The 17,386-nt window shown below is 35.8% G+C and overlaps 1 protein-coding gene across 1 annotated transcript; it reads left to right on the top strand.

The window, feature by feature from the left end:
• Positions 1–12,723: 12,723 nt before the first annotated feature.
• Positions 12,724–14,758, top strand: LOC113341391 (protein NRT1/ PTR FAMILY 5.10-like). The gene is made up of 2 exons (XM_026586288.1): positions 12,724–13,153; positions 13,344–14,758. Exon 2 carries the CDS (start codon positions 13,829–13,831, stop codon positions 14,648–14,650), a length of 822 nt encoding a protein of 273 aa, XP_026442073.1. The 5' UTR covers positions 12,724–13,153; positions 13,344–13,828; the 3' UTR covers positions 14,651–14,758.
• The last annotated feature ends 2,628 nt before the right edge of the window (positions 14,759–17,386 follow it).

The following is a 17,386-nucleotide window of genomic DNA, read 5'->3' as shown; positions in this document are numbered from 1 at the left end:
CCTAGTCTGTGAACTTGAGAAAGGTTATATATCTGAAGATGATTTCTGAACTTAAAATATAAAGACTAAGGAATGCAGTTTGCAAACCGTGGCTATAAAGTTCATGAACCGATTCGAGTGAATCAAATCATCTTTGCTTCAATTGTGTCTTGTGTAGTACATAAGATTTCCTTGCAATTGAACAACTCTCTAACTAGTTCATTTGTGTCATTTGAACTAGTTATAGTGAAGAAGAACATGGTTGATATGAGATGCTCATATGGATAATCATTTGGTTAACTATTGTTGAACCAACAAGTGCATATGTTTGGGTACGGTTAACAAACCTATAAACGTGCATTGTCAAGTGTGTGTAAAAAGCTAAGTTTTCGATCTAACGGTTGAGAAATATTAGCTTGAATCTAAATCAGGTTTTCATCTAACGGTGGATATTGTTTGCCTTGTTACCAAGGCAAAATCCTGATTTGAAAGACTATATAAAGGAGACATCTAGTATTGTGCAAAACTAATCCCCACACCTTACGTGTGATACTAGTTTGCATACCAGAGTCGATTCTCCTTTAACCCTCTGGTTTTCTTTTCTCAAACCGGGTTAACGACTTAAAGACTTCTTTGGGATTAAGAAGCCTGACCGATATTTCTTTTATCGTAGTTGTGTGATCTGATCTTGCATCTTCTATCGTACGAGTACAATCAGATTGATTGGCTTGAGATTGATATCTCCGATAGGCAAGATATAAAAAGTAATCACAAACGTCTTCGTCTCATCGTTTGTGATTCCACAACATCTTGTTTCGCTACCATACAATTAAGATTATTGTGAGGTGATTGATTAATCAAGGCTGTTCTTCGGGAATATAAGACCGGATTATCAATTGGTTCCTGTTCACCTTGATTATTATCAAAAAACGGAACAAAACCTTTAGGGTTTATCTGTGGGAGACAGATTTATCCTTTGATAGACTTGTCTGTGTGAGACAGATTTGTTTATTGTTAAATCCTGCGATTTTGGGTCATAGCAACTCTTAGTTGTGGGTGAGATCAGCTAAGGGAATCAAGTGCGCATTATCCTGCTGGGATCAGAGGCGTAGGAGCATAATTGTACCTTGGATCAGTGGGAGATTGAATGGGGTTCAACTACAGTCCATTCCGAAGTTAGCTTGGAGTAGGCTAGTGTCTGTAGCCGCTCAATACAGTGCGTGTTCAATCTGGACTAGGTACCGGGGTTTTTCTGCATTTACGGTTTCCTCGTTAACAAAATTTCTGTTGTCTATGTTATTTCAATTTCCGCATTATATTGTTTTATCTTTATAATTGAAATAATACAGGTTGTGCGTTAGATCATCAATTAGAGTAATCCAACCTTTGGTTGTTGATTGTCATTGTCTGATCCTTGGATATTGGTCTTTGGTACCATCCAAGTTATTCCTTGTGTTTGATTAAAGACTCGCTGATTTCTATTACTTTGAGTAAATCAAAACAAGAGAGAGATATTAACTCCTCGATATATTTTAATTCAGATTGAGTCTGACTGTGTAGTTGATTCTCTAGCAAAGTATATTTGAGTTGGTCCATACAGATTGCTAAGAGAAATATTGGGTGGTGTTGTTAGACCCCCGCTTTTTCAGGGACACTATGAGACAAATGTAACGGCTAGAAAGTGACGAAGAGATTGGATTTCAGGTGGAGAGGTTTTAGGAGTTGTACGACTCATTCTCTTTCATCCAAAGATTGAATGTTATTATCCAAAAATTGAATATGTCAAAACAGGCAAAGTCTACATTTTCGTAAAATTTGATCAACAGACACCCATACCCTAAGATATGACATAGTTTGAATAATTTTTAATATTGTTTCTCATTGGTTAATAAATCAAGCCACAAGTTGATAATACCTCGTTTTCTCCTGTAAAAGATACTTTTATATTTTTATTTTACTTAAAGAAAATCATACTGAAAAGTGAAAGTATCATTTTTTTTTCCTGAGATGAAACGAATATTTATTTGTTGGTTTCTTATTAATTTATTTACACTTTTAATTTCTAAAGTTTCCCGTAAAAGCTCAGAAACCCAACAATGGTGAGCATTATTTACTTAGAACATGATATAATGATATAATATTGATTGCTGATGGATATTACAACTTTTGATCTTTTTGGGCCGGAGCGATCGATCCCGATTGAACTCCTAAAATATGAACTTTGCTAGCGGTGTACACTCTCTCAGCTTTTAATAGGAGTTTCTTTTTAATATGATTGAAAAATGGACTTCAAACATTTGATTTCTTATATCAAGTGTATCTCTAATTAATTAGAGAATGAAGCCAATCTAGCAGACTAATATACCATAAAGCAGGACTCTGAAAAACTTAGCATCTTTTGCCAAGACATCAGCAATCTCATTTGATTTTATTGGGATATATAGTGACAAATTCAATTATCAAAATACTTGATAGAGTTACGGGTAGGAATATGGAGATTAATTCCAAGTTGTTGGGAGTAAGATGCCTTTCAACAAAAAAATAAATAAAAAAACATGTTTAAATAACATTTCATTTGGAGATGAGTCATGTACCTTACCTTGATTAGAAAATCATTGCCACCTCGTGAAGTCGTAAGCGCATCACCTTAAGTGTAGGGTATCTTTGTTGTCGATAGCATATCACCTTAGGCGCAGGGTATCTTATTTGGAGATCAGATGAGTCTAGGTCTAGGCGTCTAGACCTAATGTTTTCACTTTCCACTAACTTTTTCATCACATGAATTTTCTTACCAAGAAGCTGTACTTTTACTTTTCAGAAGTTAATATTTCTAGAAGCAATAAGCTCATAATATGTTTGGTATCAAACCCCAGACTAATATAAAAAGTAGAAATTTTTGGAGTAAGAAGAATAGATAGGGAAAGGATAGAAGAACTTTTTATTAATCAGAGAAGGGAAGGAATTCCATTACATAGGTAAGTATTCTATTTATATAAGAGTAAAGGATTAAATCCTATTATATTAATGGACTGCACATCCGTGGGCCATGGACCCTATAATACTCCTTTTGTGCGATTTAAAAGCGGAACTTCAGATGTGTTGCCTCATTAAAACCTTGGCAAAGAAAACCCAGTGGGACAAAACTTTGACGAAGGGAAAAGAGTACAACGTGTTGATAAAGCTGACCACCTCTCTTCAGAAAAACCTAAAATATAAAAAAAAAAACCTGTGGGGAAAAAGATAATCTCAATCGGGGAGTCATAACCATGGTGTTGTAGTTGTCTCATTAAAAACCTTACCGAGTAACAAAACCCATTGGGACAAAATAAATTCGGTAAAGGAAAAAAGAGTTCAACAAACACTCTCCCTGATGTCGACATCATATCATTAGATACCCTCCTCTGATGTCGCCATCTCCCCCTGATTGCAATCAAGGGAGTTCATACAATTTCCTTAGTCCGATATTCTTTACGTGCTTTTCAAATAAGGATTTAAGAAGTGACTTAGTAAATAAGTCTGCCACATTCTCATCAGACGGTACTTTGTTGACTTGAATATGTAAGAGACACTGTTGTTGCTGATTATAAAAGAACTTTGGTGAAATATATTTCGTATTATCACCCTTGATATATCCTTGCTTCATTTGTTCGATACAAGCTGCATTATCTTCATAAATGTATGTTGGCTCTTCAGTGGTAGAATTCAAACCACTTGTCCCTCGAATATGCGTAATGATAGACCTTAACCATATACACTCACGAACCGCTTCATGTAGGGAAATGATCTTTGAGTGGTTCGTGGAGGTAGCTACAAGAGTTTGATTGGTCGATCTACATGATATCGTTGTGTTCCCTATGGTGAATACATAACCAGTTTGGGATCGAGCTTTATGTGGGTCAGAAAGGTATCCAGCATCAGCAAAACCAACCAAAACATTATTTGGGGTTTCAGTGTAGGGGGTTGCCTTAACAATCCTCCTTTCGTCCTCATAGGGATAAATAGACCCATGTCAATGGTTCCTTTAAGGTATCTGAATACATTCTTTATACCATTCCAATGACGCTGCGTTGGCGCTGAGTTATATCTAGCTAACAAGTTCATTGAGAATGATATATCAGGTCCAGTACATTGTGATAAGTACAATAATGCGACTATTGCACTTAGGTAGGGAAGTTCAACTCCCAATACCTCTTCGCCATCATCCTTTGGACGAAATGGATCCTTTTGTACATCTAAACTTCGACCAATCATGGGAGTGCTAGCAGGATGCATCTTGTCCATATTGAATTTCCTGAGTATCTTATGGACATATGCAGACTGGTGAATTAGTATTCCACATGATCGGTGTTCTAGCTCAAGTCCTAGACAAAACCGAGTTTTTCTAAGATCTTTCATCTCAAATTCAGATTTCAGGTAGCTTACGGTTTCTCTTATTTCATCAAGAGTACCTATTATGTTCATATCATCAACATAAACAACTACAATTGCAAATCCGGAACTCGTTTTCTTTATAAATACGCAGGGGCATAACTCTAATTGATAATCACTTAGACAGGTGTACCACATTCGCCCTGATTGCTTTAGTCCGTAAAGTGGGCATTTGAACTTAATCGAAAACGCATTCCGTGGTTTAGAGTTACTTGATTCGGGAAATGGAAGGCCATCAGGCACTTTCATGTATATCTTTGAATCTAGATCCCATAGAGATATGCCGTAACCACATACATAAGCTGCATTTCAAGTCCTTCTGAAACTACCAAGCTAACTAAGTAACGGAACGTTATGACGTCCATTACGGGAGAGTATACAAGGCGAGCCTTATACCTCAAGACTTCATTCTTCTCATTACGCTTTCTAACAAATACCCATTTATGTCCTACGGGCTTTACACCTAGTGGGGTTAGCACTACCGTACCAAATACCCGTCTCTTTTCCAATGAATTTAATTCTTCCTGGATTGCAACTCTCATTTAGGCCAGTCTGCTCTTTTTTGACATTCTGCAATAGAGCGCGATTCGATGTCATTGTTCTCAATGGTCTCTTGAGCAACAGTGTATGCAAATGCATCATCAATCTGTGTGGAGGATCTTTCCATCAACACGTATGCACTCTCATAATCCATAGATATTTCTTTGTTCTCTGGAATCATTTCAAACATCGGAGCGTCCTCCAATATTGATTCATGGACAAAACTAGAATCAGAGACAATTTCATGAGAGGGATTATCTGTATTGATGATAAATGGATCAGGTTGTGCATTACTCACTCTTTTCTTCCTTGGGTGAGTATCCATCGAACCAGGTGGTATTCCCCTTTTCCTTTGGGGGGCCACGACCTCAGCTACACTTCCAACAAGTGTAGGTTTGACACCTCTATATAGGGTGTCTTTTCCCGTATTAGGGATTTCTAACCTTGCAGGCACGTTTGCAGCTGGTATGTATGATCTCGTCACTTTAGCAATATCAACGGATGCATCAGGCATTGAGTTTTCCACATTCTGAAGATCAATAATTCTTTTCACTTCACTTTCACATTGTGAGGTGCGGGGATCAAGATGAGACAGAGTGGGGACACACCACGACAATTCCTGTCATTCCCTTAGCAAATCCTTTTCCATACCTCCCCCTAATGACGTGAAGGCTGTCTCATCAAAGTGACAGTTCGCAAATCTAGCGGTAAAGAGATCGCATGTCAAAGGTTCCAAATAGCGGATAATTGTTGGGGATTCATATCCAACATAAATACTTAATCGTCTTTGGGGACCCATCTTAGTACGCTGTGGGGGCGTAATAGGCACGTATACAACACAACCAAAAATGCGTATATGTGAAATACCAGGCTCATATCCAGTTACCAACTAGTACGCAGAAAATGGTTGGCTAATAGTGGGTCTAAAGCGAATAAGTAATGTTGCATGCAATATGGCGTACTCCCAGGAAGTAATAGGAAGGTTGGAGCGCATAACCAATGCCCTAGCTATCATCTGTAACCTTCTGATGGTAGCTTCTGCTAGACCATTTAGCGTGTGTACGTGGGGTACAAGATGCTCTATGTCAATTCTGATAGACATACAGAAATCATCAAATCCTTTAGATGTAAATTCTCCAGCATTATCAAGTCTGATAGACTTAATTGGATAATCGGGGTGGTGAGCCCTCAAACGGATAATTTGTGCTAGGAGCTTTGCAAAGGAATCATTTCTTGTGGACAGTAATGCAACGTGTGACCAACGTGTCGAAGTATCTACCCAAACCATAAAATACCTGAATGGTCCGCACTCTAGATGTATAGGTCCACAAATATCACCTTGTATTCTTTGTAAAAATGGAATGTTTTGTTTCGTATCTTTAGCATTGGATGGTCTCGATCCTGTCTTTGCTAAAGAACAATCTTTGCAAAATGAGTGGTGTGCTTTTGACAAAGTCCACGAAGTAGAATGAGTGAGAAGTTGCACATCACTTGCTTTAGATGAAAGTGGCTGGCAGACGTTGTTACTTTGCATTGTAACTGTCTTTTGTCTCATTTTACTTTTCACTCGAAAGAAAGGATATCCGTGTGAGTTCTTTAAAACACGGATCATCATATCACGACCTGGATGCCCCAAGCGGTCGTGCCAAAGCTTGTATAAGTCATTGTTCAACAGTTCATCGTTGGTAACAACATGTGATTCGATAATCCGAATAATATTAGTGTACAAACCACTATAATGACCCATTAGTTTCTCTAAAATGCGTTTTCTTCCACATTTCACAGTGAGTTTCCAAGTGATAACCATTTGCACGGATATCTTTGAAGCTCAACAAGGTACGGTTAGCTCTTGGTGCATATAGAGCTTCTGTGACTTTAATCATCGTGCCATTTGGCAACAAAAATTGAGCATTACCTCGCCCAATGATCACTTGTGATGATCCAATCATCGTAGTCACAGAGGATTTAGAAGGAATTAAGTCAACAAATAATTGCCTATTTTTTAAAATAGTGTGTGTGGTGCCACTATCATCTAGGCACTCAATCTCTTCTGAGGATGACATTCCTACAAGTAAATGGTACTTCAGAGAATTCAGTCACATAACTCAATCAAGCAATAGATTATCACAGTAAAAATTAAATCCAAAGCATAATAATTAAGTACCCATAAAAATTAAAAACCACTGATCCAACAAAAAAAAAACGATACTTTTAAGACTACCTAACATAGTTTAAGTCATCAAAACAAATATTTAAACAAAAGTCTGCTAAACCACAAAGCAAGAAAATAAACAAGTTTTTAGGATCAAAGGATAATTAAAAATAACAATCAATCAAAGTCAGGTGTTTCCATAAGGGAATGGTTCTTTTTGCCCTGGAAGTCTGAAATAGTTAAGTTGACATCTGGGGAATGATCATGTTCTTCCACACAGTGAGCTTCTTAATCAATAGATTCCCGATACTTTTTGTAGCTGGCTGCTACCTTGGCACTAGCCTTGCATTGCTGGTACCAATGTCCGAAGATTCTACACCTGTAACAATGTGTACTGCCATTTTCTACCTTCTTAGGTGTGAGGTTCTTATGTTTTTTTTCAACAGTATTGCCCCTACCACTAGGTCCAGAAGTAACATCTCTAGAACAGGTATTTGAATGGCCTCCACGCCAATGGCCCTTTCCACGATGACTCTTTTGTCCTCTTCCACGTGGGTTGTTATCCCCACGTGAGTATGGAGCATGAGAATATGAATCAACATTTTTAACCCTCTTTTCTTTGGGGTGTTTTTCTTTGATATCCTTGCCATAGTTAGCCTCGGGAATTTTCTTCTTCCCGGGGGCTCTAGCATTGTTGTTTGCTAGAACTTCATTGTGCCTTTCGGCCATCCGCAATAAGTTGATCAACTTGCTAAAAGTTGTTATTCTTTTATTATCAACCTCTATGCGGTATTGGTTGGCCAGAATAACAGATGACAAAGGAAAAGTAGACAATGTCTTTTGAATCAAATCTTTATCTGTGAGATTTATCCCACAGAAATTGAGTTGTGCTTGTAGCTTAAGAACATCTCTTTGGAAATCACCTACCTTCACATAATCAAGAAACCGGATGTCATTCCACTGTTCATTCAACCGTGGGAGAAGACAATCCTCAATGCTCCCAAAACGGCTTACTAGTGCATCCCCATAGTTCTTTAGGACACATTATGTGTTGGTTTCCCCAAAGGAGATTAGGGTCAATGTGTGCCTTCAAATATCGGAGGGCTTCATCCTTTTCCTTTTCAGTTGCTGGGACAACATCTTTATATGTAGAGGGTTTGATGGTGTGGGTGCATTCTTTTGCCACAAATGCGATCTTCACATCGGCCATCCAACAGTGATACTTAAGTCCATCTATGCCCAACTGTGCTAATTCTTGTCGGATATATTCCGTCTTGCTCGTCTACGTAAGGCAAGGTTAAAGGACATTAGTATCACTGATTCCGATACTATATTCCCAAAAATCAAGTTTCTTTATGGATTGGAAAAACCAAGTCTCTTTATGGTTTTTATTATTGACCCAGTCAACAAACGACTGACTAGCGTCGATGTTACCCATTATGATGTCAACAGAGTTATCAAAATTCACAAAGCAATTATAAAATGATAATAATTACATCATTTATACACATAGCACACAAAAAAAATAAAAATAAAAAAATAAAAAAAAATAAACGAAATTAATATATGCATACACCAAATCCATTCATGATTAATAAAGATAAACTAAATAATGATACAAATAACACATGCATACGTTACACATAGCTTTAAAGACAAATTTATTATTTTATAACTACTTTCTAAAAATTAAAGGACATTAATTATATTATTAAATACAAAGAAGTTGCAGACAAAAGATAACAACGGTTGCATGATACAGCTACATTAATTGAATCAAAGTAAAGACAAGCACCAATTTATACTTTTATATACATATATAACACCAAAATCTATTATTTTAATATTATTTTTCAAAATCCTTCAAAGACAACCATCGTAACATACATTCACTGTATACTCATTCATGTTAAAAAAAAATAGATACTATAAAACTAGGCAATCATTTTACGGTCATTATAACATGCAGAAGCAGACATAAAAGGATGAGAAGAAGAAAACAGAAAAGGACTACGTTTGACCATTTCTATACATATACAATATAATAAAACAAAACACTAAATTTTTTTTTATAAAATTATATTATATTTCACATGAATAGATTCAGAAAACAACCGCAGAATATATCTTATTACCAAATTTATGACATCTTACTATTTAAAGTGTAGATTCAGAAACAGACAAAATATTATAATATTATATTATTTCTTCATATATATACTTATCATTCAATCAATCATATTAAAATTGGTGTAGTTTCACACAATAATGAAATATTATAATAATAATTAAATAAAATATATATTGTACTCTAGTAGACAAAGTTACATAGCAGATCACATGAAGGAGAACAAAACATACCCAATCATTAAACAAACAGATCTGAAAACTTGGGGACATGTATATGAAGATGAAGAATTTCACATCTAAAAGCATAGCATACAACATATTTCAAATCACATGTTACTAACAAACAAAAAAAAATTGATTTCAAATCAGCATAGACCCACTCAAGATAGTCATGTGGACAAAATTGATTTAAAAATGCAAAGACAAACAAAACATTGAGAACACATACAGAAGCATAGGCATCAAAGATCTTTCAGTAGTATTAGACCCATAAAATGACAAAACAAGATAATAGATTATTATGTAATAAATAAACACCAAATCCCTTGCAGACAATATACCTCTGTAGATAAATTTTTTTTTTTTGGCAGATCTCGTCAAAAGAAATGAAATAAAGAAGTAGGTTTAGATTTACCTTTCCAATTGATTAAAAACAGAAAAGGTAGTACCAAAATCCAACGGAGCCTTCTTTTGACGTTTGATTGGAGAGAACCAAAAAGGGACAGATGTACCGACGGAAAGTAGAAATAAAATTCTTTTAGCAGGGTAAAGCTCGTGCGAGATAATGTTTTGGAGCAAGAATAATAAAGAGAGAAAAAATAGAAGAACTTTTCATTAACCAGAGAAGGGAAGGAACCTATTACATATATAAGTATTCTATTTATACAACAGTAAAGGATTAAACCCTAGTATATTATGGACCGCACATCCATGGGCCATGGGCCCTATAACAGAAATGATATTTTTACGGATGATTATCCCGACTAAAACAAAAAAGGGTGTGATTTACACCTTTCAAAAGACCCTCATATTTACTTCTGGTAGGCCCCACCAAAAATCCATTTAAATTAAGTTTATTTTTGGAATAGATTTTTGTTAGAGGGAGAGCAAAAAGGGATTTGAAGAGAGCAAAAACACTAATTGACTCACTAACTAGGTCTAGTCTTATAAATTTACAAGAATCGGACAAAGTTACCCTTAAGGACTCATAAAATTTTCCCACGATTTGCACAAGATGAATCAACCTATTTTAACCTAATTTCCTATCGTCTTCATCCTATCACCTGCAACATCCACTTTTTCCGTGATACTAACCCCAAAAATCTTGATTTGAAGTTCCCAGAAAGAAAAAAAATGTTTGGTGAAAAAGGCTTTGTTTGCCGGTTGAAAAATGATCCGTAGTTTTTTGAAAAAATCAACTAAATCATCTTTCGTCATTTGAGTACAAACGCAATTTACTGGATTGGTAACTAGATTGCCTAAGATTTTACAGCAAGAACAAAAAGGAGGGTGAATATTTTCCGATGAAGATTGTGGGGATAAGAGAATTCTTCCACTTGAGTTTTCACCTGATTAATCCTATTTTTCATTCTCTGTTCGTGAAAGGAATGGGAAGAATTTTTACCGCGAAAATAAATTCGAGTTAAGAATGTTATTTCCTACTCCATCCATTCCTTTTTAATAGGCTGGTTTTGTTTTTAGAGAAATTTAAGGAAATTAAGAGAACTAATCATTGAAAGTGGTCCTCATGACACTTGTCAATAAAAGAAGTGAAGTGAAATGGTCTCATAAAACTTGTCAGCAAAAGAAGTAAAGTGAAATGGTCCACATGACACTTATCATCAAAAGAAGTTAAGAGAAAAGTGGTCCCAAAAAATTAAAGTAATATTTGACTTTTTCAATTAGGAAACCAACCTATTTTTTTGAAACATTTTTTTATAGAAAAACAGCCTATTAAAAAAGAACCGAGGGAGTATTTGGGAGGGTTAAGTTAATGTAAATAATCAGTATCACCCCTTTGTTCGTTTGAAATCTGATCAAGTTGAATCATATTCTTACAGATCTTAACTTTTGATTATTAATATAAAAAAAATAGAATAGCCATAATCTCTAATGGGTTTTCCTTTGTTTGTTTGGTGAACCTTACAAATTAAAACATGTTCAGTGATAGTCAGGTTGAGGATTGAGGACTGAAAACACAAATAGGCATTTCAGGGAAACATGGACGACGAAGACGACTACATTAGGTTAATTTTCTCTCATGCCTAGAATGTGTGAGAAGTATGTGCGGTTAATAAGGGTAACCATGTCCGACTCGCATAAAAGTATAAAATCAGACCTAGTTAATGAGCTGATCACAATTTTTGTTCTCCTCGTATCTTTTTTTGCTCTCTCTTTAATAAAAATCTTGGAATATTTCGTTAGTAGGTATATCACTTTCAGGATAACTTTCTAGAAGTCATTTCAAAATGAGCAAAGCTCATGGAAATAAGCTATTTCCAGAAAATGTAAGAATCTGGTTGTACTCGTCCAAAATATATCAATCATGTGCTCGTTGAAACTCAGTGTGATTCGTTGAATTCCAAAAACCGATTTTTTCCAACTCTGCCCTCCTAATCAAGTTGAAACAATGTACCCAAATGGTTTTATGCAGACTGGTATGGGTACCTAGATAAATTTATATTACCCTCAGACTGAGTTACCGTCATAATTTATACTACCTTCGAAAATAAGGTACTCAATGAAACTTATAGTACCTTCTGAATACTTATTCTTAAACGACTACCTAGTCTCCCATTAAGTTGCCTTTGAGTTGCCTTTATTTCTCCTTTTTCATAATGTTGAATTGACTATCATGAAAACTCAGATTTTTTACTACCTAGGGCTAATTCATGCTTTTCTTACAAGTGTAGTGTTGAATGTATATCAGGTTCGCTCAAGTTCACTTCTCATGAACCTTGATGGATAACCGTTATGAAATGTACGTTGCCAAACAGGCAAGCGCCTCGTAAAATTTCCAGCTATTCTTAAGGCATTTTTCTATGAAAAAGAAGTGATTTGTATTTCTTAACTTGATAAAATGTAAATTTTCACTATTGGCAATTGGGAAGTAGATAAAGCACCGAGAGTGAATGCCACACGATAGAATAAAGATGTGCTAGGCTGTTAGCTACACCCAACTCCTTAGTTAATGCAGCATTTACTTTATACTTTTATGTCAAACTGAGGAGATTCAGACTCACCATCTCATTACCAAATTTACTTAGCATTTCAATTGGCTTCTTTTATAAAGTTGAAACTTTTTCCATTTTCGGCAATGCTATTAAATATGGTCCATGAGTTGGTGTCCACTGGTCTCACGCGGTAATTCTGACATTGGTGGATAGATATCAGCTTCATACTACTGCTTTCGTCCCATGGAGTCATTACCGCGTGAGACCTTAAAAAGAAAAAAGGTTTGAATGCATTATTAAGACTTGGTATCATTTCTTTTGGTTTTTTCTCTTTTCTCAGCTTGTTGCTACAGGGAATCTTGAGCATTATATCATCAAGAAGAGTGAAAAACTGAACCAAACAGAGATTTTAAGAGAAGGTTTCATGGCTAACTCTACACATGTTGAAGGAATGGTGAACATCAAAGGAAAGAACATCAAGAGCAACAATAGTGACCTAGGTGGATGGAATTACGCTGCTCGAGTTATCGTCGTTGGCATCATCGAATCATTCGTCTTTTATGGAGTTTCTTCAAACCTGATCAGCTTTCTAACTATCCAATTAGGACAATCTACAGCAACAGCTGCACAGAATGTTAATGCTTGGACTGGTTTCATGCATATGTTTCCAGTACTACTAACTTCTTGTGTTGGTAACTTCTATTATGACAGATTTTATACCATCGCGATTTCTGTATTCATCTATGTTTCGGTAAATCTCGCACTCGCCCTTAATTTTGTTTTTCATCAATTATCTTAAGTTTCTTTTTCAACTTCTTTTCTACTTTTTAGTTGGTTTACCAACAGGCTACGTACAGAGATTGCTCTTGCAGTGTCTCAACAATTGCACACAATGCAAAAATGAGTACTAATCCACTTTGGAAAATTATTATTTGTGCCAGGGGATTTCGGCGTTATATATATATATGGGTGCTTGTTCTAATTATAACAACACCGAAGACAACCTTCCGTGTTCTATCCCGGATTTCTTCCTCTTCTAATTGTATCAAATTGGAATTGGGAGTGCTGGATTCAAGACCTGCGCAGCAGATTTTGGTGCACACCAATTTGACGAACGAAATCCAAATGAATACAAGTCAAGAAGTTCATTCTTTAACTGGTGGCTATTTGGACTATCTCTTGGATCATGCAGTTCTCACTTGATATTAAACTATGTCGGAGAAAATTCTGGCTGGTATGAAGCATTTAGAATTTCGAAGAATTTAATGATCATATCGTTTTTTTTTTCATACTTGGAGCTAGATCTTTTACCTTCACCTCGAAAAAAGACACAGACAAAGTAAACCCATTAGAAGGGTTAACAAATGGTTTAGTTGGTGCTGTCCAAAATTGTAGAACCACCTCATCACCATCATCAGTAATCACCATGAAAGTGAAGCCAACTACTAATAACACACCGGGATCAAGGAAATTAGATGGGACGTGCTCTACCTGTAGTAAGTGTGAAGATGTAAAGGCTGTATTGCGGTTGGTGCCGGTATGGATTATATGTTTAACATACCCCATAGTGCACGCTCAAGTTATTACGTTCTTTGCTAAGCAAGGCAGCACTATGGACAGGTCGATACAACCAGACTTTCAGATACCCGCAGCTTCAATTCAAATCTTTCTCACTGTATCCGTCGTTCTATTTGCAGCAACATATGACCGTATCTTTTTTACAATCACTCGAGCTTTTACTGGAAAATCTAACTCTATTACTTCACTTCAGAAAATTGGTGGTGGCATATTTGTATCATCCATAACAATGGTTGTAGCAGCTATAGTGGAGAACAGAAGGATTGAAATTGCTCAAAAGTTTGGACTGATTAATGATCCAAAAGCAACAGTTCCTATGGTTATCTGGTGGTTGGTTCCACAATATGTCTTGTCGGGTCTTGCCTTTGTACTCGCCCAAGTTGGCTTACAAGAATTTTTCCATGATCAAGTTCCCAATAAGATAAGGAGTGTGGGTCTGTCCCTGTACTCAACTGTATTCGGCATTGGAGATTTCTTCAGTGTCTTCCTTATTTATGTCATTCAGAAGGTAACAAGTGCAGGAGGTCAACCCGGATGGCTAGCAAACAACATGAATCAAGCGCATTTAGATTACTTTTATTGGTTTCTAGCTGGACTTAGTATGTTAGAGCTGGTTGCATTCTTATGTTTCGCAAAATCATATGTTTATAAGCAAGGAGCTCCAATGTGATCGGGGACTAAGCAAGGGGAACATCTGCTAAGTAGGAACAGTATTCGATTTCATTATGTAATGTAATTGAGCAGACTATGATGGATTAGTTTCGTATTAGAAGTTGTTGTCAGTATCAGTAATTAATTTCATATTTATCAAAAAAGTTACTGACTTTTACTAGTTTTTAGGAAATTTATCTCCTTCCAACAGTTGCAATAGAATCCCATAAACACAACGATTCGATTTCCGTAAGTTTTGAAATCAGTTTTTGGTTTTCTTTGAACTTTGGGACCCCAAAGTGAAAAGTACTAATGAATGACAGTGTTTTTGAGTTCTTGAAACTTCAAGAAAAAGTTGTTGACATTGAGAAATGCATGAATGAGAAAGTTCAACAACTGAAACCAACCAGATTACTAACCAAATTAAGGTTCGATTAAAACAGTTTTTCTCCCTAGCAGAACCAGTTCTTGAACAGATTAAGGTGCGATTAGAAAAATATAAACCTAGTCGAACTTAAACAAAACCGATAAAATAAACAGAAAATGGGCTATATAGCCAAAAATGGGTGTTTCCTGGACCAAATGGACGGGTAGAGATTTCGTCTGGGTCAAATGACCAAAAGAATCTTTTGATTGAAATGGACACAACTACCTGCCACGTCCACCAAAACCTTAACTCGTTCTTCTTCTCTCTTCAACAAAACCACCAACGCCTTCATCTTCTTCCACCTCCGTTAATCCCATCTCCACTACCAGAAACACCAAATATCACCATCGACAGACATCAAATTTCTCCACCACCAACATCGACACCAGCACCACCATCTCTACTACCAGAAAACACCAACGTCGTCGACAACATCGTGTTTATCCATCTCTATAACCAGATCTATCAACATCACCATCGACAATACTACAACCACCACCATCAACTTATACAACAACTACAACCAACACCACCACCTTCCTCCACCACCGCAAACATCAACATCGTTGTCGACATTGATATCACCACCACCACAAAAACAACGGCAACCCTAATTAAATGGAGAGTTCTCAAATTCATTCAAAGCAAAATTAGGGTTTTCTCTTCCAACCAAAATTAGAGTTCTCAAATTCATTCACTGGTAAGTTTCTCGATCCTAATTTTTTTTTCATGATTTTATTAACCGAACTCATCAATTTCACAGGAATTGATGTTAACTACCTTAATTTTCTGAAATGAATCATTTTTATGAGTGAAATTTCATTCTGTTTTTTTCTTCTTGTGTAAACACGGATGAAACTGGTGTTTAGGCGTTAACTACCTTAATTCTCTCGATTTTCCTTCCACAATGACAGTGATGATGAAATTAGCGAATTAGTTTGTTTTGAAATTGATTTCATCAATGTTTGATTGTAACATTAAAATTGGTTTCATTTGTTCTGGATTGACCTGAAATTGTTTTTATCCATGTTATACTAGGATGAAACCAGTATCATCCTGTTTTGGATTGACCTGAAATTGGTTTCATCCATGTTGTACTAGGATGAAACTGGTTTCATCTAGTTATAGTTTGTGATATAATTGTGTTTTAAATTGTTTTTATCCATGTTATACTAGGATGAAACCAGTATCGTCCTGTTTTGGATTAACCTGAAATTGGTTTCATCCATGTTATACTAGGATGAAACTGGTTTCATCTAGTTATAATCTGTGATATAATTGTGTTTTCGTCAAAATACTCACGATGAAATCAATTTCATATAGATCACTGATTGATATAACTTTATTTCGTGAAAATACTCAGGATGAAACCAATTTCATCTAGTTGTAGTTCTGGATTGACCTGAAATTGTTTTTATCCATGTTATACTAGGATGAAACCAGTATCATCCTGTTTTGGATTGACCTGAAATTGGTTTCATCCATGTTATACTAGGATGAAACTGGTTTCATCTAGTTATAGTCTGTGATATAATTGTGTTTTCGTCAAAATACTCACGATGAAATCAGTTTCATATAGATCACTCATTGATATAACTTTATTTCGTGAAAATACTCAGGATGAAACCAATTTCATCTAGTAGTAGAATGTAATATAACTTTTTTAAGGTATTACTTTCAATAGAAGAGGAAAAGATATTACTAAGGTTGTAAAAGACGGTTTCATAATCGTTATTATTTAATCATGAAGTGTGTTTCTGGTTTAGTTTCTAATACGTTTGTTTTTGTTTTAGTCCAACCTGACTACTCCACTAGCTCGATATGATGAGATATTGACTTGTGCAATATGATGCAAGGTAGACAATATTGATGCAAAACTTACTTTAAAGTAAAAAGGATAATCTGTCTTCAGGACTCGTGTTATGACTAACCCCAGGATTATCTTATGTGAATAATGTCGTGGTTTCTTGGGAGGTAAATGATTTGTAGTTTTATCGATGGTTTTCATGGTTTTGTTTGCCTTATCTTGTCTTTGTTCCCTCAATGTTCTTGTGGTTTTGATAATTGAATGATTTGTTTTGCCATAGCGTGGTTAGCTCTAAGCCTCTAGTTTCACCGATGATAGTAGCCAGCTTGGTGTTTAAAGACGGAGAATTGCATCGGTCACTGAGAGTTTTAACTTACTTTTCTCATTATACATTGTGGAGCACTTTTGGTTCTCTATCTATATGTGATACATGGAAGTTTGTATATTCTGGATTATCTTTTCTTATTATATTGGTTTCGTTAGCCTGAAGTTGTTTGTCGAGATTATGGAGCTTCTCCGGT

The sequence above is a fragment of the Papaver somniferum genome, unplaced genomic scaffold (genome assembly GCF_003573695.1).
Source record: "Papaver somniferum cultivar HN1 unplaced genomic scaffold, ASM357369v1 unplaced-scaffold_29, whole genome shotgun sequence".
NCBI classification, from domain to species: Eukaryota; Viridiplantae; Streptophyta; class Magnoliopsida; order Ranunculales; family Papaveraceae; genus Papaver; species Papaver somniferum.
The sequence above is the reverse complement of the archived record's forward strand: the minus strand, read 5'-3'. Positions and strand labels throughout refer to the sequence as shown.

What these genes read in the sequence shown, in the direction of transcription:
- LOC113341391 (XM_026586288.1), top strand. Translation starts at nt 13,829, where the DNA reads ATGAAAGTGAAGCCAACTACTAATAACACACCGGGATCAAGGAAATTA.